The sequence below is a fragment of the Channa argus genome, chromosome 4, assembly GCF_033026475.1.
Source record: "Channa argus isolate prfri chromosome 4, Channa argus male v1.0, whole genome shotgun sequence".
In the NCBI taxonomy this organism is placed as follows: domain Eukaryota; kingdom Metazoa; phylum Chordata; class Actinopteri; order Anabantiformes; family Channidae; genus Channa; species Channa argus.
Genome location: NC_090200.1, coordinates 7,116,662 through 7,140,107, shown reverse-complemented (window position 1 = coordinate 7,140,107; position 23,446 = coordinate 7,116,662). Strand labels below are relative to the sequence as shown.

At 39.5% G+C, this 23,446-nt stretch overlaps 4 protein-coding genes across 6 annotated transcripts; 2 read left to right on the top strand and 2 right to left on the bottom strand.

Annotated features, from left to right (window-relative positions):
• The first annotated feature begins 404 nt into the window (after positions 1-404).
• Positions 405-4,619, top strand: cyp4f3 (cytochrome P450, family 4, subfamily F, polypeptide 3). Its single transcript, XM_067500870.1, has 13 exons — positions 405-704; positions 1,040-1,184; positions 1,290-1,343; positions 1,441-1,568; positions 1,919-2,040; positions 2,120-2,266; positions 2,633-2,762; positions 2,869-2,935; positions 3,106-3,235; positions 3,388-3,521; positions 3,757-3,821; positions 3,901-3,980; positions 4,067-4,619. Exons 1-13 carry the CDS (start codon positions 501-503, stop codon positions 4,284-4,286), a joined length of 1,626 nt encoding a protein of 541 aa, XP_067356971.1. The 5' UTR covers positions 405-500; the 3' UTR covers positions 4,287-4,619.
• Positions 4,620-5,243: 624 nt separating this feature from the next.
• On the top strand, positions 5,244-10,078 carry LOC137125431 (uncharacterized). Of its 2 annotated transcripts, none has more exons than XM_067500872.1 (11): positions 5,244-5,496; positions 6,345-6,464; positions 6,609-6,737; positions 6,889-7,052; positions 7,343-7,448; positions 7,557-7,655; positions 7,775-7,795; positions 8,075-8,095; positions 8,198-8,224; positions 8,308-8,355; positions 8,478-10,078. In XM_067500872.1, exons 1-11 carry the CDS (start codon positions 5,424-5,426, stop codon positions 8,498-8,500), a joined length of 831 nt encoding a protein of 276 aa, XP_067356973.1. In that variant the 5' UTR covers positions 5,244-5,423; the 3' UTR covers positions 8,501-10,078. The 2 variants fall into 2 exon arrangements, with proteins under 2 accessions (XP_067356973.1, XP_067356972.1); XM_067500871.1 differs by having other exon boundaries at positions 5,245-5,496; positions 6,345-6,494.
• A 365-nt stretch (positions 10,079-10,443) lies between these two features.
• On the bottom strand, positions 10,444-18,432 carry slc19a1 (solute carrier family 19 member 1). 2 transcript variants are annotated; one of them, XM_067500868.1, is made up of 6 exons: positions 18,365-18,432; positions 16,731-17,378; positions 14,700-15,474; positions 14,031-14,223; positions 13,289-13,430; positions 10,444-11,932 (listed from the first exon to the last, which is right to left on the bottom strand). In XM_067500868.1, exons 2-6 carry the CDS (start codon positions 17,019-17,021, stop codon positions 11,699-11,701), a joined length of 1,635 nt encoding a protein of 544 aa, XP_067356969.1. In that variant the 5' UTR covers positions 17,022-17,378; positions 18,365-18,432; the 3' UTR covers positions 10,444-11,698. The 2 variants fall into 2 exon arrangements, with proteins under 2 accessions (XP_067356969.1, XP_067356970.1); XM_067500869.1 differs by lacking the exon at positions 18,365-18,432 and having other exon boundaries at positions 16,731-18,341.
• A 680-nt stretch (positions 18,433-19,112) lies between these two features.
• On the bottom strand, positions 19,113-21,332 carry LOC137126206 (C-X-C chemokine receptor type 1-like). The gene is made up of 2 exons (XM_067502722.1): positions 20,810-21,332; positions 19,113-20,642 (listed from the first exon to the last, which is right to left on the bottom strand). Exon 2 carries the CDS (start codon positions 20,638-20,640, stop codon positions 19,591-19,593), a length of 1,050 nt encoding a protein of 349 aa, XP_067358823.1. The 5' UTR covers positions 20,641-20,642; positions 20,810-21,332; the 3' UTR covers positions 19,113-19,590.
• Between the last annotated feature and the right edge of the window lie 2,114 nt (positions 21,333-23,446).

Here is a 23,446-nt window from a genome sequence, read left to right as displayed (position 1 = left end):
CTGTCAAATAAAGTTAAGTCGAAAACGATAATTGTGCACACCCTTCAAACTTTCTCTATCGAAAAGTGTCTGCAGCCTCTGATTATATCTTGTATTTCTCGTTTGGGTATTTTCTGTTTTACAGCAGGTGTGCATAATTTATTGGAATTATTTGTCATAAGTAAGGTGACTCATTAAACTTGTGTTAACTGAAATCTATTATTTTCCTCATGACCTACGTGCAGTTACAGTGAACTCCACATCTCAGCCTTCTCAACGGGTGCATTCAAATACTTCAGTGCTGCTCTTACATCAGGGCAGGTTCATGCAAAATGAGTTGGTGGTAATGGTTACACCAGTTGTTCCTCTAAGTGCAATAGTGGGTGGAGCTGTTTCTGTTTTTGTGTATTTCAACACCAGCAGCTTTTCCCAAGCACAGCAAAAGCCAGAGCAAGTGACAACTGTCAGAAAGTGTCACATCTCTGGATAGCACTCACTTTGTCTGTCTTTTCGTTCCCAGCATGTCTCTCCTCCAGGGTTTCCTCTCTCTGGTCCTCAGCTGGGACGGCCTCTGTCAAATCCTGTATGTGGTCGGCACAGGACTCCTTGCTGTGGCTGCAATTTGGACGGTGAAGTTGCTGATGCGACATGCCTGGTACATGCAAAGGTTGTCCTGCTTCAGCAAACCACACACAAACTCCTGGCTGATCGGCCACATGGGCAAGGTAAGACACACACACACACACACACACACACACAAACAAACATATGAACTGACACAATTTGTCAGTTCATATGTGATGAAAATGTATGCTTTATTTATGACCTTTGAAGGTTGTCAGTCAGGAAATATAGATGTCACATGTTGCAATATCCTCTTTCTCACATACTTCCCCTGAATTATTGTATGAGAAAAAGTTAAACATACCAAAACTTATTTAAGACACGTGGTTTATCCAACTTTATAAGAGATTATCCATCTATTATATGGATTAAAAGGATTGAAACAAATGTAATGTTGGGTTTTAGGATTAAAAACAGATGTGTATTTGGGCCTTAGATGCAAAGCACAGAAGAAGGTCTCCAGCAGGTGGATGAGCTGGTGCAGACGTACAAACACTCCTGCAGCTGGTTCATCGGTCCTTTCTATCACCTGGTCAGAGTCTTCCACCCTGACTTTGTCAAACCTCTGCTAATGGCACCTGGTAGGGTAACACACACTGGAACCTTTTTCACGCCACACAAAGTGATATTGGAGCTACCTTAAAAGATGTACATGGTGTTCCTCTCTCCTCCCTTCCTCTATTTAGCCAGTGTTACAGTGAAAGATGAGCTCATCTATGACCACCTGCGTCCATGGCTCGGTGAGTTTAATAGCTTGTGTAGCTATGAATTATAAGCCTACTTTCATTTAGGAGTCATCCCCAAACTTCCAAACCGTTTGTCTCTCTTGTGTTCCAGGACAAAGTCTATTGATTAGCAACGGGGAGGAGTGGTCTCGTAGGAGGCGGCTGTTGACTCCAGCTTTTCATTTTGATATTCTGAAGACCTACGTCAGCACGTTTAATGCCTCAACTAACATCATGCATGTAAGACACACACGGCCACTGCTGTTTGTAAAACATCGAAACACTGACCTTAAGTGTATTTTCTGTTGTATGATTAATCATTGCTTCATTGCGTGACCTTTAGTGTCTACAACAGAAGCATCTATGGTGAATCAGCATTAGTTACTACACCCATAGTACATTGTTTTTTGTTCAAAACTCTTTTTGAACACAGACACATGCGGAGAAAACAAAAAGATGTAAAGTATGTTAATTCTGGCCAAAAGTAGACAATCACATAAATGTACATAAATTAGTGGACATATATTCACATTGGTCATATATTCAAGAATGTGATATTCAAAATGTTTGGGTGTTTCTGTATCTTTCAGGACAAATGGCGCCGTCTGGTGTCAGAAGGCAGCACTGATCTAGATATGTTTGACCATGTCATTCTGATGACACTGGACAGTTTGTTGAAATGCGCCTTCAGCCACAGCAGCAACTGTCAGGAGTGAGGACGCACACTTTACAATTTAAAACAAGCATATTCTACTTCTGTTCATTTTTCATTTTCAATTCTCGCTCTTTAGATCCAACAGTGAATACGTGTCCGCCATAGTAGAACTCAGTGACCTGATAATAGATCGACGTCAAAATGTTTTGCACCACTGGGACTGGATTTACTGGAAAACACAGCAAGGAAAAAGGTTCAAAAAGGCCTTAGGCGTTGTACAAAGGTATCGCACACTCAAAAGTCAGAGTTACACAAACACGTGTAAGAGCATTTCACCACTTCACTGCCGAATTAAGAAAACCAAGATGTTACTGCAATATGTATCAGCTACTACGTGATTTATATTTAAACTACAATCTTACATTCTATTGCACCTCTATGTACTGGAGACCACCTTTGCAGATTAACTTTTGCAAATAAATTGTATTGTAACTTTCTTCTAAAATGTCAGTTGTGTCAGAATACACCATTCCACAATGTGCACTTCCCAATTATATGAATGCACAGTATCCTACAGTAACATCTATTGCTATACTTATTGATATTACTTAGACATATTCTATGTGTGGGTAACAGTTGGTGTTTGCAGGTTCACAAAGGAAGTGATTCAGAAGCGCCGTGCCCTCATTAGCCAACAGAAAGAGACTGAAACCCAGTCAGAGTTAACCACAAAACCGCAGAGGAAGAAAGCTTTTGTAGACATCATACTGCTATCAAAGGTGGGGGATAGGAAGGAAGATGCACGATGAGTTCGAAACTGAGATGTGCACAGACAAAAAGTGAGGTGGCCGGACTGGAGTTTTAATATGGATGTGTGTGTTGCAGGACGAGAATGGACAGGGCTTAACGGATGAGGAGATACAAGCTGAGGCCGACACCTTCATGTTTGCAGGTGAGACAATTTCCTGTTTGAAGGGAGCCTAAGTAACAGTTGCCCATGTTGTCCCAAGTGTAAATTACAGGTTACTACTACTGTAAATGCTAAAAACTGCACATTCCCATGACTCAAAGTAGTCACAGAATTACAATATGACACCGTGACATCTAGTATTTCCAATACAGGTCATGACACAACAGCCAGTGCAATTTGCTGGACGCTGTATAATTTAGCACAACATCCTCACTATCAGGAACAATGCAGGCAGGAAGTGGTGGATCTGATGCAAGGACGAGATGAACACCAAATAGAGTGGTGAGAAAACACACACACGTCCGACTTTTCGGAGGAATTTCCTTAATATAAATGCTACATAAGTCAAACTGCGGTAAGTCTAATAAGGAATAAATGAGGAATATTTAGATGTGAACATGCATGTTTGTGCATTCACACATCTTTGTCTAAAGGGAGGATCTGTCCAACCTTCCCTTCACCACCATGTGCATCAGAGAAACTCTCAGGCTCCACTGTCCTGTGCAGGCTGTAACACGGAAATACACTCAGGACATGACGCTGCCAGGGGGTCGTATAGTCCCAGAAGGTGAGAGGGCGAGAGCTCCCGAAACAAATTTCAAGAGATGAAAAGAGTGTGGTTTTCTTGATATCAACCTCACACACACAACTTTGTTTTTGAAAGACATGTTGGTGAATTTCCTATGTGAACATGATTTACACTGTTCCAACCTCAATTGGGAAGTGAAATGACAGATCACAGCATTTCACTGGTTTAGGATAACATTTAGAAAATTAAGCAAACTCAACTTCTCCTTCTTCAGGTGCAATTTGTTTGGTCAGTATTTATGGAACTCACCACAACCCTGCTGTCTGGACAGACCCTCATGTGAGGATGAATAAAATAATCACAGCCGTGTTTTTTATGTAAATCTGTCACGTTTAACCTGTGTGATTCTTTTTTTCAGGTGTTTAACCCCATGCGTTTTGAAACGAACAATGAGGGACGAGACTCCCATGCCTTCATCCCCTTTTCCTCGGGCCCCAGGTACAGTGTCCTCATTTACTGTACAACGGATCTGACACAATTAAAACCAAGTGTGTTGGTTGACAAATAAATCTGTGTGTTAACAGAAACTGCATTGGTCAGAAATTTGCCCTGGCAGAGCTGCGAGTCGTAGTGGCGTTGACTCTGCTTAAGTTTCGTCTGACGCCAGGGGTGAACCCTAATCTCGGGAGCAGCTCTGGAGGCGTTCGTCGTCTCCCCCAGCTTGTCCTGCGTGCTGAGGGAGGCCTGTGGCTGCGGCTGGAGCTTGTGAAGCTCCCATCCAACCTGGAGGAACCGCAAGGTTGATGATTTAACAAGATGACATATCCACAAGTTTTATAAGATGTAAATGATAAATGGTCTGCTTAGATAGCATTTTTATCCAAAGCGCTTTCCAACATTGCTTCTCATTCACACACACACTCACACACCGATGCCATGCAAGTGTCATATACAAGGACACTTCAACATGTAGCCAAACGGAACCTGGAGTCAAACCACCACAGCCGGGTTTACTGTAATGTTTCTAAGTGTATTTCTGACCTGTGTTTTCTACAATGCACTTGTTTAGGCTACATGACAATAAAAGGTTTACTTACAATAAAGGTAAAACAATTTATATAAATATCGCAATTTACAGTTTTTGACTATTTTTGACTGTGTCACATTTGCTTTAAATAATCAGAGTTTTAAAGAGACTTACTTATATCATCCATACACTGTTCTCTATTGTAAAAGAGAGACTTAAAGTTCAGGCCTTTCTCTGCGTAGTTCGCTGTGGTCCAAGTTGGACCTACCAACAAAAACATTTGATATCAGATGTGTAGCAGAGACAGAGTCTGTGAAAACAAATGAATGCCTTTGGTTTGATTGAAGGGATATCTGCTGGGACAAGACACATCAAACTACTACCTCAATGATCACATGTTATTGTTAATCAGAGAGTTATTCCAATAACTGTGCGCCTCTCCTTGAGTATTTATCGCAGGTGTATTTATCATTTCAATCATCACATCATGTTAATGTGCAATAAACTGAAACCTCAATCACAAAGTGAAACCAGACCAAGCTGTTGTGACGCGTCCTGCCTGCAGTAGCAGCAGACGGACACTAGGTGGCGGACAGGATTGTGTTTACGGAGTAATGGATTTTAAATTTAAGTCATTTAAATACATGTATTTACGTTTTCGTCAAACTCATTTAAGTGATTTTTAAGAAATATATACGTAAATGAATTTAAAATAAAATGGTGAATGAAGTGACGCAGCGCAGGCGGAGTCTGTCGGTTGAACTTTCGGTTTCAGTGTCTCTGGGCCGCATTGCTAGCTTTACTAAGGCTGTTACGCTTTTTCCTGCTAGTTAACGCTTCTTGTTCTGTCAGTTCAGGACAGAAGAAGCTTAGGTTTCTCTTCGATTGCGAGCATTTAGCTACGAGCCGTAAGCATGAAGCGGAGCGGCTCCCTGATGGCGTTGATGGCCGGATGCTGCTTTGTTTCTCTGGCTCCCGCAGCGTCCGGTAAGAAAATCACCAAAAGTTCACTTTGTTTCCACTTTTACACCGTGGAAAAGTATCTTTGTTTGTGCTTTATATGGGTGTGTATATGTGCATGTGTCCCAGCATCGGGCATGTTCAATCTCCATGACCCCACCCAGTGTAAAGCAGGGGTTATAACTAATGTTATTTCTGTTAGACATGTAGAATAAAACTGCTTATAAATAGAAAAGGCCTGTTATAGCTGAGGAGAGAAGACATCGAGACCAGGGAGAGTTTAACAACAGAGTTCACATGCGAAGAAAATATAAAAATCATTGTCAGAGGTAGAATAAGTGGGCTGCCTAAAAGTTTTACACAGCCTCTGTACCATATGTGAGTGACGTCATGTTTGGAGGTCACAAGGATCAGTTCAAACACAAAATGTCCACGGAAAAGGCAAAATGACCAAAACAATACCAGAGACAGGAAACCAAAAATAACTCATTTAATCAAATGATTAATCATTTGGTGTCTCTTCAGTCTGGGGTTCTTTTTCCTCCACAGGATGACAAGATGTTGGTGATGTGAAATACAAACGAATGAAGGGATAATTACGTACAGCACACGACTCCATCCACGCAGAATGCAGAACTGATTTGATATTAATTATAGAAACCAGAACAGAAAGATAAAGTGAACATGTAATAAATTGTAATTTCCCTCTAGAATATCTTTACTCAAAATAAATTGAATGTGTTGATTCTAAAAGACAACATCTGAGTCGTGCTGACAGTTAATTTGTAATTTCTCTTTGTCATGAGGGGGTTATGGTGTGAAAAATTGCCAATGTGACATCTTTAAGTGGAAAAAGCTGATTTTTGTCTTTGCAGAGATCGTTGTCTACGGGAAGGTTGGGGACAAAGTTGTCCTCAAACCAAGGGGTGTGCCGAAAAACATCACTAGCATCACATGGAAAGATGATCCTAACATTGCTATGGACTGGGAGGGAGGTGAAGTTGATTCTAAACGTCAATTTAAAGGTTTAGCACCACCAGATTAACTTCTTCCTCTTTGTTATCTGTTGGTTTTATGATGCAGTGGTTTCCTGTTTATTTATTTGTTAAGAATCTGTCACTGTCCACGTTTGTTTGAAGAACGCGGCCATCTGAACACTTCAACTGGAGAGATGACGCTCACAGGTCTGATTGTAAACGACAGTTTGTTGTACAGAGTAGAAATCAACGGCCAAGAATTGACGCCTCCTATTCGTCTCATAGTCCTCTGTAAGTGGATACATCACACACACATCACTCACCTTGTAGGTTTTCTGTTGGCTTGACCTTATTTTTGAGACTGAAATAAAACATAAAATGCGCATCATAGGTTGGCGTCATCATGATTTATTCTCTTTTTTTTTTTCTTCACCAATAACAGATCCAGTCCCTGTGCCTACTGTTACAACGTCCTGCGAAGATGACAACATCAGCTGTATTTTGATGTGTGATGGGAACACAACAGGTGCTGAGCCAGTTACTTACTCATGGAAATCAGACGACACAGTGCTGTCAAATGTATCCAAGGAGCACATTGTTACAAAGGTAATGTGGACCTTATAGTGTTTAAAATAATGTATGAAGTTGTGGCTGATTTCACTTAGAAAATAAATTTATAAACACAAATATTATTAGCTGAATCACTTTTCTTTGTGGTCCTGAATCCTCTCGGCCATCTGCCCATCACCTTCCTCTGTGTTTAACGATGACATTGATTTCACGTATTCTTTCTTCTGCGAGAGATTTAAAAAATGTCTCTTTTTGCTAACGTAAAAAATACATGTGGATTCATGTTTAGTTATAATGTTGTAGTTGCTGTTTGGTTCAACTCTTAGGAGGAAGGTTCAAGAATAAAAATGTTCAGCTGTGAGCTGATGAACAACGTCAGTCGGAGGAACAGTGAACCCATCGCCAGCCCCTTCTGGATTCAGAACAACAATAGTGAGTTATCCCTGTCAAAGATTCCTCAAACTACTTATCTAATCAAATAAGGCTTTAACGTGAGTGTGTGAAAACCAGCAAAAGTTTAACATCCATTTATTGCCTCAGCACCACAAATCCTACCCAAAATCGTAACAGGAATCACAGTTTTCTTCAGCCTGCTGGTCGCTGTAGTGCTGCTGGTTGTGATACACAGATGTAAAGCAGGTGAGAATCCACATCCATGTAAACAAGCAGATGCTACTCTTTATTATATGCAGCTCATATTTAGTGATCTGTCGGCATTGTATTTTGTGATTTTAATTGTCGTGTTGATTTTCTTTTAGGGGTGTGGTTCTATGAAAAAGGTGAGACGTACTTACTCCTGTGGTTTTTATTGAAAGTAAAAACCGCTATGCATCGAACCAAAATATTTACTTCTGCAACAAATTGTATATAAGTATAAAAAAGCTTTTACAGGGTTGTTCTGACATGCCGTCGGTACATTTGTAACATTTGAAACAATGCTGAGGAAACTCCTTGGCTCTGTTGCATGCGTGCTCTCTGCTTTTTTGTCTCTGTTAAGCAATCAGTGATGCATACTGAGTTTCTTAAGGTTTCTTTTCCTGTAATTATCTCCCCCACAGGGTCAATGCCTTGGGAAGCAGGTCAGTCACTAAACAAAATTTCTGCCTTGACTGATGTTACAACAGACTTTGCTTCTTGTGCGTTGTCTATTGCGTTAATGTTACTTTTGTCCACCACTGCAGACTTCTGGACGAACGAGGAGAAGAAAGGTAGGTTCTGTTTTATTTATTTCTGTCCAGTTGTTTGATTGCGTATAATAAAGCAAATTAACATCTGTATGTCCATTATTTAGCGGCAACCAGTGATAACAACACCACTCGACAACCGCTGAAAGAAGAAGGTAAGATACTCAAAAATATATATCCCTCCCTGAGCAACTTTTAAAGGTTATAATATGAAAGTTACGGCCAGCAGCAGTGTGTTAAATTGCTGTATTGTTTTTAAAAATGTTTTTGTTTTTAGTTGCAGAAACACAAATGACATAGCAGCCCAAACGACGCAAAGTCAGGACCAATCAAGATCGAAACAAGATGCAGAGCGAGGTGGAGATTTCTCTTACATTTTAATGGATCTCATGTGTCCTCTGTTTACAGTGGTTTTACAGTAGTTTGATATTCTTGAGTTTGACTCCTTTAGTAGTAGTATCAATGTCACATAACGTATCTGCCATAGTCAGCTTTTTATGTGTTTTATGGTTTTTGAGGACACAAAACTGAAACAAAACAAAAAAGTAAAAGCCTGCTTTCACTCCACATGTTGGTGGTTTAAAACAGAATACAATCCACAGATTACTTCCTGGGGCATATTTTCTGTGTATTAAAACAAACATTTAAAATACATTAAGAAGTAGAAACTCCAGAATAAAATAGATAAAGTTTCATAAAGGCATTGCTAAAGAGAGATGAGTGAGGTTTGTTCATGAGTAGAGGCAATGAAAGTTTTAACAATGCCAGGAAGTTCAGCAGAGACGGCTTTCCTAGGGCGGAAGTCATATCTGACACCAACTGGTATCTCTGGCTCATTAAATCAGCGGCCAAGGAAGGATTGAAGGATGTGGATTCAAGCAGCCTCGTACAGAATAGTTTGAACTGTTTGGGAGGGACTGAACGGACAGTCGGGGGGAGAGGAGAGAGAGACACCATTGTCTGGTTCATCCACTAGTTGTGGCGTTGTGCATAACTCTACTGCTGATTATTGACTACATGGGGATTTGGAGTCTGAATAACCAGTTTATTTCATTGTTTGTTTGTTTTTTTTATGTTTGAACATTTGTTAGCACATTTTCAAATCTGATTCACTTGATTTAACTGTTAAAAATGTTTAATGCTAAAAGGTCAGATGTTTAGGGTTTTGTTTCATTTATCTTATAGATGCTTTGTTTTTGCTCGTAGTTTTCTTATTTTTTAGTTTTTTTTTTTTTAATTATAAAAAACTCACACAAAAGCTCCAAACCCAGCTCGACACAACTGGAAATATTAGACAACAGTCCAAATAGTTTTTTGTGTTTAACACACTCACACTAAATTTAATGACTTGTAAAGTATGAGCTGTGCCGTCTTTACTTGTAAAAAGTTGCAGACACTTTAAAGCTTCCATTTATTTTTAAACAAAAGATATTTTTACCCTGTTTGCCTAATGATTGTGGCTTGTAGTAGGGATTTTATAATACTAAAACCAATAATATATCAACTCTGAAATTAATGACTTGTTAGAATACAAGTTACTTCTTTTTACAAAGGAAATGAGCACATTTAATATTTTATGGTAAAAGGCAGTGAATACAGGCATGAACCACTTGAGGGCAGCGTAACACTACATTCACTGGTCATGAATTGCAGATTAGATCATTTTTCAACAACAACGCTGGAGAATAAAAAGCAGCTGGAGATTTCCGGATTACTGGTTGTCTTTTTTGCTTTTTTTGATTTTTATGTCATGTGCATGTTAACACACAAATGCTAAATTGCACATTGTTCTACCTGCCCAACTCTACACTTAAAGCCGGTGTGTTGTATTACATGTGTCCTTCTTGAGAGCTTTAAATAAAAAAAATAAAAACCTTTTCTCTGCTTTACGCCTACATAACTTACTATACACTTACAGTATTAATCATTTATCTTAATTTTATCTGTAGACACAAATATTCCCCCCTGGAGAGACTGTGTTCCCAGATTAGAAGAACTCAAGGGTTCACATCAGTGTTCAGCTGTGAAACCCACTGAGAGGGAATTAAAACAACAAATCTCTACTAAGAAATGTAGGAAAACAAAAATCAAAAGGCTCTTGGGGTCTGCAGGAAGTGCAGCTGACCAAACAACTCACATTTACAAAGCAGTGTCTATGAATGTGCTTTGAAACACACACACCTGTAAAATTCCATAATCACTTGAATAGTCGCAGGCAGGAGAGAAATGAGAGACGGAGATGACAGAAGCTTTTTTTTTATCCAACAAACTTAATTTATTTGTGAATAAAAAATAAACTATTAAAGTCTATTTTCATTTATACAGCATTTAGAGACAGTCATAATTGTCATTTCTCAGCAATATTGCATTCCAACAAAGTCTACATCCTGCATGTCAAAACTTTGTTACCACAACTATTGTTGTGACTATTTTTTTTAAAAGATGTAAAAGATCTGTTTTTAGGAAAACAGAGATTAAAACCTATTTAATGTTTTAAATGTAGTTACTGTTGCATCAAGTAACACTGGATTCCTGTGTTTACCACAGGAATGAGACAAGTGCTTTCTGCCGTTTAATGAATTTACAAGTAGCCGGGCTTCGAGCCACAATGAAGACAACATCGTTTTAGTAATCAGAGCCCTTCTTGGTGGTTGCTTGCATGTTTGCCAGAATGGCAAAAACAAAGTCACAGGCCAGGTGCAGAATTTGCAGCAGAGTATGAGTGAAGTAATACGAAAATTCTGATCCAAGTATCACAAGGTAAACAACTAAATTGAGAACTGTAAAAGCAAAATCTGTGTAGAAATTATTTTCCTATCAAATTATTACAAATACCCTGATGCTGTTGCTCCTACGCATTTGAAACCACAGAACCATGTGCGGTTCACAGCTTCAAATAAATAACTAACTGGTCTAATCTGGCTTTATAACAGTGGGATATAAAAATGTGATTATCAAGAAGTGAAAAAAAAAAAAAACAATCTAAAAAGCAAATACTGTTTTTGTTCAAATGGAATTAACAATAATTGTTAAACATTAAGAACCACAGGGTACTGATACAAAACAATGTGTATTAAAACACTGTTATAATCACATAGTAATTGAACCTCTGACGTAATCACTGTCACTAAAAGCACAGTTCAAATGTTTTCTCCTCTAAATAAACAATCACTATATTTTGGCCATTACATTAATGGTCCCTCTCTGCGTGTATGGTCAATATTACAGCATGGTGCCATTTAGTGCATGTAATAAAAGAAGTCATTCAAACGTCTTCTCACAGTTACAACAAATTACATCTGATCATCTAAAACAAAAAACTGGTCTAAGATGCCGAGATGCCTGCAGCCTGTCTGACGTTTATAATGCAGCATTATGCAGATAGGCACTTTTATGATTAAGACTTGGCAGCTAACAACACTGAAGGACCCTCTGCGTCAACATCAGACGCTCACAAGCCACTGATCCTGCCGAGTCTGAAGAGCTTAGGAGCACAATCTAGCATCTGGACAAGATGTCGAGTTGCCCTTCTTGATCTTTTGCACTTTTACTGTTAGACAAAGGTTCTGCTTCTGAATGTGCTGCCACGGGGGGGAGCTCGGTGGGCACGGGCTGCTCACTGGGCCCGTTACCTCCCCTCTGCTGGTTTCTATAGTGACGGGTGATGACCACAGCAGCACACACAAAGTAGACGACCGTGAGTAAGGTGAAGTAGATGAAGTACAAGTAGAACTGTAAAAAGAAAAATCAGTGAATCAGCTCATCCACATAGATCAGACAATAATTCCATCACATACTGACTGACGGTGACAGATATCACAGTGGTTGCACACTGGACTAACCTGCCACTTGCTTTCTTGTCGTTAGGCACATTTCCATTAAAATGTAGCACAATTTTTTAGTCTAAGGCCAATAAAAAAATTTCAAAAAAATAATAACATCTACAAAACATAACATCAGGTTATGGAATAAAGTCTGTGCTGCCTAGCTGCCAAATTGTTCCTAACTCTGCAAATATTTACGTTTGTCTGTCCAGTTAGTTCCGAACGTCAGTTCCGTTTCTATTTCTGAATAAATCTTGCTGCCATTATTCTTATAATGCAATTCAAGGACTCTTTGTAGATCTTTTCATTTTTTGTCCAGCTACAGGTAATCACACTAACAATTACTACATTCCATATTTAATACAAAAAAAAATACTAAATGGTATGCATGAGCCAACTAAAGGGTTTCCTCAGTTTAGTTTTTGTTTTATGTAGTATGTGTGTGCGTTATGCGTCTGCGTACTGATGATGTCATTAGTGACATTGATGGTTACCTTTGTAATTTACCCTTTAAGTTTGTTGACCAGTGGTCAAGGCAACATTGCAATGCAAAGGGTTTGTTAAAGAGAGATGTTGTTGGGCTCAGCCACTGAAGGGAGCAGTGGTGACACAGTGACTGGTGCAGAGGAACTGACTACACGGTGGTGCCGACTGCAAGGTAGAAGAAAAGGGTTCAGTGTGTGGCTGTGGAGGCCCACGGTTTCTTACAGAGTTCTGTGAGTACAGACATACTATGAGAAACTTGTTTGATGAAACTGTTTGTGAACGTGCTTGTGAGATCACTGTACTGAAATTTGTCCTGACCTCAACCCTATAGAAAACCTTTGGGATGGATTAGAGTGAAGACTGCGAGCACTGTGCATTATGCATTTCATAAACACACTCCTAAACCTTGTGGAAAGTCTTCCCAGAAGAGTTGAAGCTGTTATAGCTGCAAAGGGTGGGACGACGTCATGTTAAACCCTATGGATTAAGAATGGGATCTCACTAAAGTTCATATGGCTCTAAAGGCAGGTGAGCGAATACTTTTGGCAATATAGTGTATGTGCTGGAGCATCAGGAGCATCAGATTCGAGTAAGATCACCTCTACATGTTATGTGTTATAACATTCAGTTTCACATTGGCTTTTACTTTGATATGCAATTATGAACAAATATGTCTTTACATAGTGAACTTGTGTATCAAGCCAAAGCCCCATGAGCTAACCTGCTGGTGTTTGAGTTTTCTCACACGTAATATCACTGTATTAAAAGAACATTTTACCTGAGCCTTCACATCCAACGCCAGGCCCCTCTTGTCAGAAATGATTAAGCTGATGATGCTCTTCAGGATGGTCCCCAGGAAAGTGTTGATGCCAAACACCAGAGCACACAGCTCCTTGGTGAGTGATGAGGCTATCTGGAAACTAGGGATATAAACATCCAGACTGATGAGTACAACACTGCAAGCTCAGAGAGGTTGTTCAAAATGTAGCTGAAAGTTTCAATAACTTGTGAAACAAAAAGATAAGTACGTTTGATAGAGTCAGTCAGGATATGAACATCTGTTACCGTACCTCATGTTGAGAAGTAAGACAGAAATATTAAAATCCTCAACATTCTGCTCATTTGTTCAGTTTATGTATTAAAATATAATAGTACAATACAGTACAATATAATATAGTGATGCAAATTTTACATATTAGTAGTAAAAATTTACAATTGCCATCTGCTGGGACCTTTAGAATAACTTTTACTTTAGAGCGGCAGCTAACACTGCATTGTCAACATTACTTAATACTTAATTGTTTTGTCTGTCCAACATTAGAAAACAGTTTAAGTAAAACCCACTCGTTTTGTACACAACCAAATCTGCTGATGTAATAATGTAATCACACAGTTCTGTCACATCTTGTGGCACCAACGTTTTTGCTCGGGTGTAAAAAAAACAAAAAAACATTTGTTTCGTCTTCAACATTAGGTACTGTGGCCTTAAATTCAGTAAAAATACACTATTGGGCACTCACGTGGCAATAGGCACCAGGAATTGGTAGAAGCCTCTGAAGAGGACATAGGTCATGTAGCAGACCCAGATGTTTCCTGTGGTGCCCATGAGGAGCAGCAGACCGGCCTGCAAAGCTGTGATGATGCCAATGACCAGCTCCGACCAGACATTCCACCGGATTTTCACAAAACCAGCAATAAAAGACATCATCGCACCTGGATAAAGACACAGACTCATTAGTTCTCTGTGGACAAACGTAAGGGAAGAATTTCTGGAAGCAAGTGGACTGCATGAAATCCAGTAGTCCGTGTAAAAGAATATTGGCTTTTAAACCAGCATATTCAAGACAAGAAGCTAAATAAGACGCTGTAACAAGTAACCAACAATAATACGAGGAAGTACTGTCTCGCTGTATTATGTCACTACAGTCAGATTTCACTGCTCGCATGTGACCATTGGTATTAAAGCAAAAGTGCTACCATTAAGCTCTGCAGCCGTTTGTGTTTTTCACATTGTTTATGTGCAACTGCAATGCAAGACAGTAACACATAATATTAATTAGACTTGTAAAAACTCAGTGTTTCAGTCAAATTTGTTTTTTTGCAGACAATTACAGCGACACTGCCTGAATTTGCTACATCAGCACAGGAAATAAAGCTGAGCTAAATTCTGTGGCCCCAAAATGTCTCACTCAGTAAGGTAGAAGCTGCCTCCACTCCTCCGTTGTAAACATTGGTCGAGTGGACTTGGTTCCACAGGATGTGGACGTAGAACAGCACCAGGTAGTACCCTGTGGAGTTGAACACCCACCACAACGACCAGAGCCTCAAGTTGGGATTCTTCACTATATTTCTCACCTCCAGCAGCATCTGCAGAAACACAGAGTCCTTCCAGTGTGATACAGAACAGAAAGGTGCAGCTGTGGGCGGACCGCTGGATTTCGGGTTAATGTTGTCCAGTTCAGATTCAGCGGCATCTACTGTAGCCAGCTCCTTTTGCGCCTGACTCTGCATTCGGTTGAAAAACAAGGACCGCTTGGGCCAGGGCAGGCACATTGAGAGGAGCAGACCAAAGATGACAAAACCCAAAGATACGGTACTGAGAGTGTAGTAGCTGATGTTGCCCAGAGACAAGCAGAGCTGACCAAGCACCGAGCTGGTGAACACACCCAAAAGCACCGATGTTCGAGAGTATCCGGCCACGCGCTGGTAGAGCACCGGGGTGACTAGCGAGAAGATGTAGGACGAGTAGGCTACGCGGCACGCCATGGTGATGCCGTAGAAGAACTCCATGAACTGCATCTGGAGGAGGGTGGTGCCAAGGAGCAGAATGATCCAGATGACCACGTGACTGATGCTCTGGATGATCAGGACCGGCTTGTAGCGCAGGAGATCGGTCAGCAAGAAGGCTGGCACCAGAACGGCCATATAGGAGTACGTCAGCACAGGAGTGATCTCATTGGTCACCTGGAGATTAAAAAATTTTTTTAAAAAGTTTATACAGTATTAAATATACCAACATTTCTTTACAGGCGTGATTCTAAACTGTCCAAACTGCCACTCTACAATAAGTCAACACTACAGTTTATCAAATTATATCACAGAATTATTACCAAATTGATAAATAAATCATTTACTAAAATATCATAAAACGTGACAAAAGTCATTGGAGCTGGAGACACAGAGAAATAATTACCACAATAACTAGTAGAGCCAAGATAACCAAGATAACACGTCATAAAACTGACAGATTTTCAGATTTTGATAAATAATTACAACTTCAATGCAATAAACCATTTCACAGTGATGCACAACATTAAAACTGCAACTCTGTTAGAATATAATGGAAAAAAAAAATCACTGTTTCCAGAGCCTAAGATAATGTCTAAAATAAAGAATCTGCTGTAACAACACCACAGATGTGAGAACCTGGAACTTTTTTCTCCAAGCTTGCTTTATTTTGATAGTTTGCCCATGATTTGCTCTACTTCCAGCATCATGAAAAACTGTTTATTATTCTACATTCATCTCCTCTGGCTTCATGACAGTGAAACTGGTTAAACCTGAACAAACAGAAAATCCCTCTGGCACAAAGAAACTGCCAATTCCCAAGAAAACCTAAATGCTTTGCTACACACTTAAAACAGTTGTACAGGGGGACGTATGATGAGGGATAGCTGAAGACAAGCGAAGCATATTTCCTGAGGTGAAATGTGTGTTCAGCATGACAAAGCCTTCTACCAGAAACCTGACATTCTTGTGTTTCTCCACACACTGCCCTTGCAGGTTTGATAAATGCTGTTTAAAAAAAAAAAAATGCACACCCCCCCCCCCCCCCCCCCCCAGTTTTTACTGAATGACACTCAAAGAGCAAGAGATCGTAGTCCATAAAAATCAAACATTGGCAAACAAGGCGGCGCTGCAACCCCATTCTACAACTCAGTCTACCAGTAACTTTGTAACAAATCCATTGCACTGATCGACTTTCGAGAAATGTGAACTTTGACCAAAATGCATCAGCTGACTCCCCACAGAGCACTCACTATGGTATGTGGAACTGCTTGCACAAGGCGTTGTGGCAGTATTAGACTTCACACTTTAGCCTGCGCTGCCACTTGCTAATGACAGCTGGAATATCTTCTGCACATATTTGCTTTTGTGGCACTGTAGGTTATTTAAATGTCGGCAAAAAAAAATCATTTCGGTCTGAGGAAACCACTAACCTGTTCCCTGGTGAAGTTCTTCTCAGGGCTCAGCAGATTCGGCGTAATGAAGGGCTCTCCTGGCTTTATTGATCCCATAAAGCCATAGAAACACAAGAATATCACAGACCACTTCCACTTTCTGGGCTCCTGGGCTTCCTTTGGGGGACCTTCGGAGGGCAGCTGGAGCTCAGAGCTATAAACGGGCATCTCTGAGTCTACTTGTGCTTCTGTGTCTTCAGATGCAGGCATTTTCAGCTCTTCCTCGTCTTCCGATCTGTCCCCACTTTTTGCAGTGCCATCCACTACCATTGTGTCTGCTGGTTTATGGACCACACTGTGACCCAGGAGTAAGTTTTTGCTCTGTCAAAACACTGTGTGATTTTGATGAGAAAAGCTGTCGACTTCCTTTTTGAACCAAAAAAAAAAAAAAAAAAAAAAAACTCAAACTAACTGCTTGTGTGAAGAACATCAATCAAACTATGGTTTCCTCCCAACTCATCTGTCAGTCCATGCTAGAAAAGACTGGAGTAAAGCAAATCAACCATTTAACAAGGTAGTTAAAATACTACGTGCTTTATTTTACATGGGAGACAAAACGTTGACCCCACACTTGGATATTGTCTGACCGTAAGCTATCCAGCAGCTGATTCTGGTGTCATTGTTCACCTGTAAACAAAACAATGTTGTCAGTTAGTCACACTGTTTTACACTGCAGATGACATTAGAACAGTAAGTGTACAAGTACACTCCGATTACAAATACAAAACATTGTTTTCAAGTACACATTATATTCTCAGAGAAGAAACAATGCAGAACCAACATTGTCACATATAGCAATCTCTATTATGTCATATAGGGGTGAAATGAACTCTAATTATTTTTGGTTCGGTTTATTAGTTGATCTATAAAGTAGTGAACAACGATGCAATGCATCACAAGTTACTAGTGTATTAGAAGAAGAGGGGTCTCTAACGATTTAGCCACCTCATTCATTTTCAAATAGGGTAAACCGTACGACTCCACCACCCAGTATGAACTGGATCATAAACACATAGCAGAATCATCACCTCTCTGACACTTTCAACCTAAAAAGTGAAAAATGAAAACCTTGTAAAAGTAGAAATTCATGGCAGAGCCACTGTACCGGATTGCATTAAATTGCACAGGTGGTCTTAATGTTATGCCTGATAGTATATGGTAGTGGAGGTAAAAACAGGCCAAGACCTTTTTTTTTTCCAGGACAAGAAGCTGCGTTCCCTCAGTAACATTTTAAGACGTCAAGGAGCAAAGCAAACCAGTTTTGTACTCACAGGTAAAGCAAAAAAAAAACAAACTATACATGCTTTCTTCTGGGTTTTAGTGTATATTAAAAACTCGATTAAGAAAGTCTGCAGTAATTACTCCGGAGCACAATGTATGACACTGCTATTACTGGGGTTAATTTACAGCTAACGCCAGCTAGCAACGTGGCTAACGATAACGTTACTTGAATATTAAAAACGGGCATGCCTGTTGTTTTTGTCGGCAAAAATTCATAAAATATATTTACAGCACGTGACTGACTGCCTGTTTACACAAACAAACAAGCGAGTCTTGCGCAATGTACTTATCTGTAACGGTTAAATATAATAATATAACATTAAGTTACTTACCTCACGCAGTGCATATGACCCTACAGTGCTGCAAGCACGGCGCTTTAGTTTCGAGTTGACTTATGGGAAATGTAGTTCTGACGTCATAACCCCTTAACAAACCTGGAAAATGTTACTTAACGTAGCGTTTGGAGCTAAAAAAAATTGAATTACTTTAAAATGCTGCAAATATTCAGCTTTTCAAAATGAAACTAATTAAAGGTTTTTACAATTCTCAAATTTTATTTCACTTTTTTTAAGCAAGTGCTTGACACGAGGCACATGGGTGCCATCTGCTGGACAGTTACTAAAACAGCGTGCGGGTGCAAATTATCTGACTACAAACAGCTGATGGAACATGATTTTAGTGTGAAAATGTTTTTTTTACTGCACGCTTTTATATTATTTAGTTTTGTTTTTGTATGCACTACTACTACTTTCTACTACTTTTACTGTCATTTGAGTGTTCGGAAACACCTGTAGCAGAGACTGGTTCTTAGAGGCACCTGAATCTGTGATTGTGTCTAAAAATTAAAAAAAAATGTGTCTTAAATTGGGTCTTTGTTTTTCATTTTTACAATATATTATTATATATATATTATAATATTTACAATATCTCACAAAATACTGTTTTGTCCTTTCAAACCAATGCTGGTTCCTGGTTTTTCTATATGAGATGAGTTATTAGTAATTTTAATGGCTGGAAGTGGAGGGAACCTGCAAATACAAACCAGAACCAGGCTGTAGGAAAAAGTCAATCAGTGCAGTGAAGGATGCAAAACTTTTTATTTTCATTCAGTAGTTCATTCAAACTTGAAAGGTTTTTAATAGGAGCGATTCTGGAAATGTACTGAAACAGAAACAAATACAGATTTTATAAATATAGATTGCCCTTAGGTAAACAATGAAGTTAATCTTTAAGGCTTGGGATTTATTAGATTATGTAGCTCCACTGGAAAAGCTGTGTCCGATTAAAGGATTGAATTGTTTCATATTAAATACAAACGCAGATAATGATTTGTTGGTTAAAAACAAAAAGTATTTACAACAGGTGAAATGTACAATATAATACAATATAATGAGAAATACAAAGACAGACTTGAGATAAATCAGATGAAGGGAATCGAAGGTTTTAATGACAGTGAGCTCAGTAGATGGCAGCAGTGGACCAAATTATTGCTCCTCTGGCTGAGAGAAAATGGAAAACTAAAGTTGTCGTAACTGGTGTATTGATAAATAGGAAGACTTTAGAAAACAGCTGTGCTTCCTTCTGAGGTCTGAGATGAGGACCGGCTGAACCTGGACAGTGACTTCCTCTGAAAATACAGCATCATGTTTTTCCTGAACTTCTCTCCCACAAATGCGTAGAGCACAGGGTTGATGCAGCTGTGCATCATAGCCAGGCTGTGGGTTACAGTCAAAGCCATGGTCACTGAGCCTCTGACAGCACGGTTATTCGGTATCACATTCATCCTCAGGAGCGTGTCCACCATCCTGGTTATATGATACGGAGTCCAGCAGAGCAGAAACGCAATCACCACGAGCAAGATCACCCTCATGGCGCGGTGTTTCTGGAAACCACGGGTGCGCAGCAGCCTTGCGATGGTGATGCTGTAGCAGATTATCATAACAGCCAGAGGGAGAAAAAAGCCAAAAATATGATGGAACCCACGAATTGCAAGTCTCCACGATTTGGCACTGCCCATTTCATAACTTTCAGAACAAATCAGCGTGTCCGTTTCATTTAACTGTATGACTTTATGGAAAAGTGCAGGCAATGAGAGGGCCGAACCCAGGGCCCACACCGCTGTGCAGAGGATCCAGCTGCACTTCCTCTTGCGACTCTTCAGAGTCTCACTGGCGCGCACAATCACAAGATACCGGTCGATGCTGATACAGGCCAGGAAGATGATGCTGGTGTAGAAGTTTGCTTCGAATATGAGACTGAGGAGTTTGCACATAAAGTCTCCAAATACCCATCCATAGATCACAGATACAGCCGAGAAGGGCAAGGTGAGGGCTATCAGGCCGTCCGCTATTGTCAAATGGAACAAGTACACATCAGATGGAGTCAGGGTGTGTCTGCTGGTGGCGATCACCCACCCCACTAACAGGTTCCCGGGTACAGCCAATAAAAAAATGGCAAAGCCGATGGCAGCAATAACCAGACCTGCTGTGCGCTCCGGCAGTTTAATCTCATATGGTGATACATCCTCATTCACGATGTAGGGGGTGAGATTGTCTTGGGTGGTGTAATTCTCAAAGTAATCATCACTAAATGTAAAGATAATGGACATGACTGTGGAGAGGAAGCAGATAGATTTTAGTACAAAAAAACTGATTCAGCTTGTTCCTTATTAGGATGATTCGAATAAAGCAAGAAGAATTTAAATCCCTCAACTTCATTAAACACATATGAAATGGTTTAACTCGTTCTATCATCCCTCTGTAAAAAGGTTCACTCACCTTCTCCAAGACAGCTTGGTTGTGACTTTCAGAGAGGACAACACCTTGATGCTCAAATAAGTTCCTGCTGAAGAGCATCCTCTTAAGAGTGATACAACATGGGTTTTTTCCTTTGCTGACCCAATACCTTGCTTCCTTCCCCAAGCACTGACTGTTCGTCTGCGTCAAAGGTACATCTTTTTCCAATGGAGCCCCTGTAAAAATGCATCAATGCAACACATCATTTCATCCGTACATCATCCAAATACTATTTTCTACATTCAGAGAAGTAACATTCGAGAAACAGTATATTTTGTTTTAAAAGCATCTTTTGGAGACATTAGCTGCAGCTCAGGCTAACATGTGAAGACTAAACTACAACATGGGATGTGACTGAGTTGCATGAGATTATTGGACAATCAACCGTCTGAGGAAACAGAATCAGCAGGGTGGACAATGCGACACACTGGAAATATTCTCACTCCCCTTGTTGCAACAGCTTGATGTCATTTGCACGTTTTTTTTTTTGTTTGTTTTATTTTTTTGCCACACTAGGTTTTCTGTTACCTGTTTTTTAAAAAGTACTGTGCTATAATGATGGATGTTTATGTTCAGCAATTATGTAAGTATAATGTCTGAGTTTTAGTGTTATGGTATGTCGAACATGAGTGAGCATACAGAGAAAAACATGATAACATGTCTGTGCTGTGACTGACAGGTTCCCTCCTCCTCTTGTCCCTACAGAAAATATATTTGTGTCTCAATGTTAACCTCCCTCCTCTTTTGTTTCCTTAAATCACTTCTTTCAGATTTTGACAGGTAAAAAACATAATCATCAACTCTGACTTTGACACTTGTAAGTAAATGGAGACATGATGGCTCAACTATTTCCAGCATCCAGCAGGATGTCTCCAAACAAGACAGGCTTGATTTTATATTCTTAAGTGTGTGTGTGTGTGTGTGTTTGTGTGTGTTGTAGATTTAATTCTAAACGGAAAACATTTTTGTTCTTTTAGCATGCGACACAAAGCAACATTGTCTTCGAGCCACGTCTGTGACAGGTGCAAGGAGCTTGTAGAGACTCCTACAAAGTATTCAATTAACCCAATAGTATGCTAAAGGAGCAATTCATGTTTCTGATTTAAATATTTTTTTCCAGAGTTTAGCTAAATGGGTGAAATGACTGTTCTAAATTCTAAAACTAAATCTAAACCAGGAAACTATGGAAAAGTGAAGGAATGACTATGTATAACATTATCCATCTTAAAACTACATCTGATAAAAAAACCAAATATAAATAATAATTTATGCAGCAGTTCACAAGAAAGCAACCAGCTAAACCTGAATCAGTTGTAAGGATCTTGTGTGCTTGTTGTGCCAACTGTGTACCACCTCTATTTGGCCTCACAAACCTACTGGATCGCGCACTTTGCATTTCTTTCACCGAAACATGTAAACAGAACTCTGAAACTTGGCACAGACAATGAACTTCTTTGGAATCGGAGATACAGTCCCCTTCTGTGGAAAAGGCATCGGGTTTCCTTTTTATTGTCTTCCAGCTAATCCAAAAAAAAAAAAAAAAAAAAATAGCTCTCCAGCTAACAGATGGTAATATGCATTCTTGAAGCATCTTATACGATTTCATCAGAATTACATTGAAACCTGGAGATTGTTTCTTAAGATTATGAGGTTGTAATGCAGCTTTGTTCTGAATCACTGGGAGCGTGGAAGTATCCATGAACACAAGAAATGTATTTGGTGTCCCCGCTCAGCTCTTTCTTTTCAGTAGGTTTTGCATATTTTCCCCTGTTAAGACATTTTTTTATTTCAAAATACTGCAACACAATGAAACAGATTAGGTAAATTTTGAAACACTGGAACACTTACTCAGATCCTTTATTTCAATATAAGTACCGTAAAAGCATTGTGAAAACCCTCCATTACAAATAAAAGTGTTTTATTCAAAATATAATTAAAGAATGAAAAGTATAATGTGTTTTGGTGAAACCCGCCGCCTTTCACTGACAAATAATATAAAATGAATGATAGTAGTATTTTACAGGTAGTTCACCTTATTGGTTTAATCAATAAGAAGATTTAAAAAATGTTCCTCTCTGAAAGCAAAAAAAACTGGGACCAGTCAAACACCGAACTACAGTCAATTGTTTGTAAATGTTTCTCTTTGTCATCCACTTGAAAAAATGCTGCAAGTAAAGCAATTTCCTTCCCTTAACCGCTTGAGTTTAAAAAGTGAAAAAATATTTTCCGCTGCAAAAATAATAAATGAAAACCTCTGTTGCGCCGGGCTGAAAGCAGGTCTCACAGATGGATATAATTAAACTTTAGTAGTGGCAGCTGCCGGGCTAAATAAAACATGCTGAATTGACCTTCAGCTCCTTTTATCAGTAGCAAAGTCCAGTACAAAATCTTCTTTATTCTAGCATCTGTGTAGCCTTGAAGCACATTGGGCTAATTTGTGAATAAAAAAACATTCAAACTGGATGTGACAGTACAAGACATGCAGCCATTTGATTTATAACCAGGTGTTCTTTGAACTAAAAGAAAAAGAGGACAACAACAGAGAGATTGGCACAGACGAGAGAAGTAATTTCTGGTTACGTAACGTATACAGTAAGATTGTATCGCATCTTCTTCAAA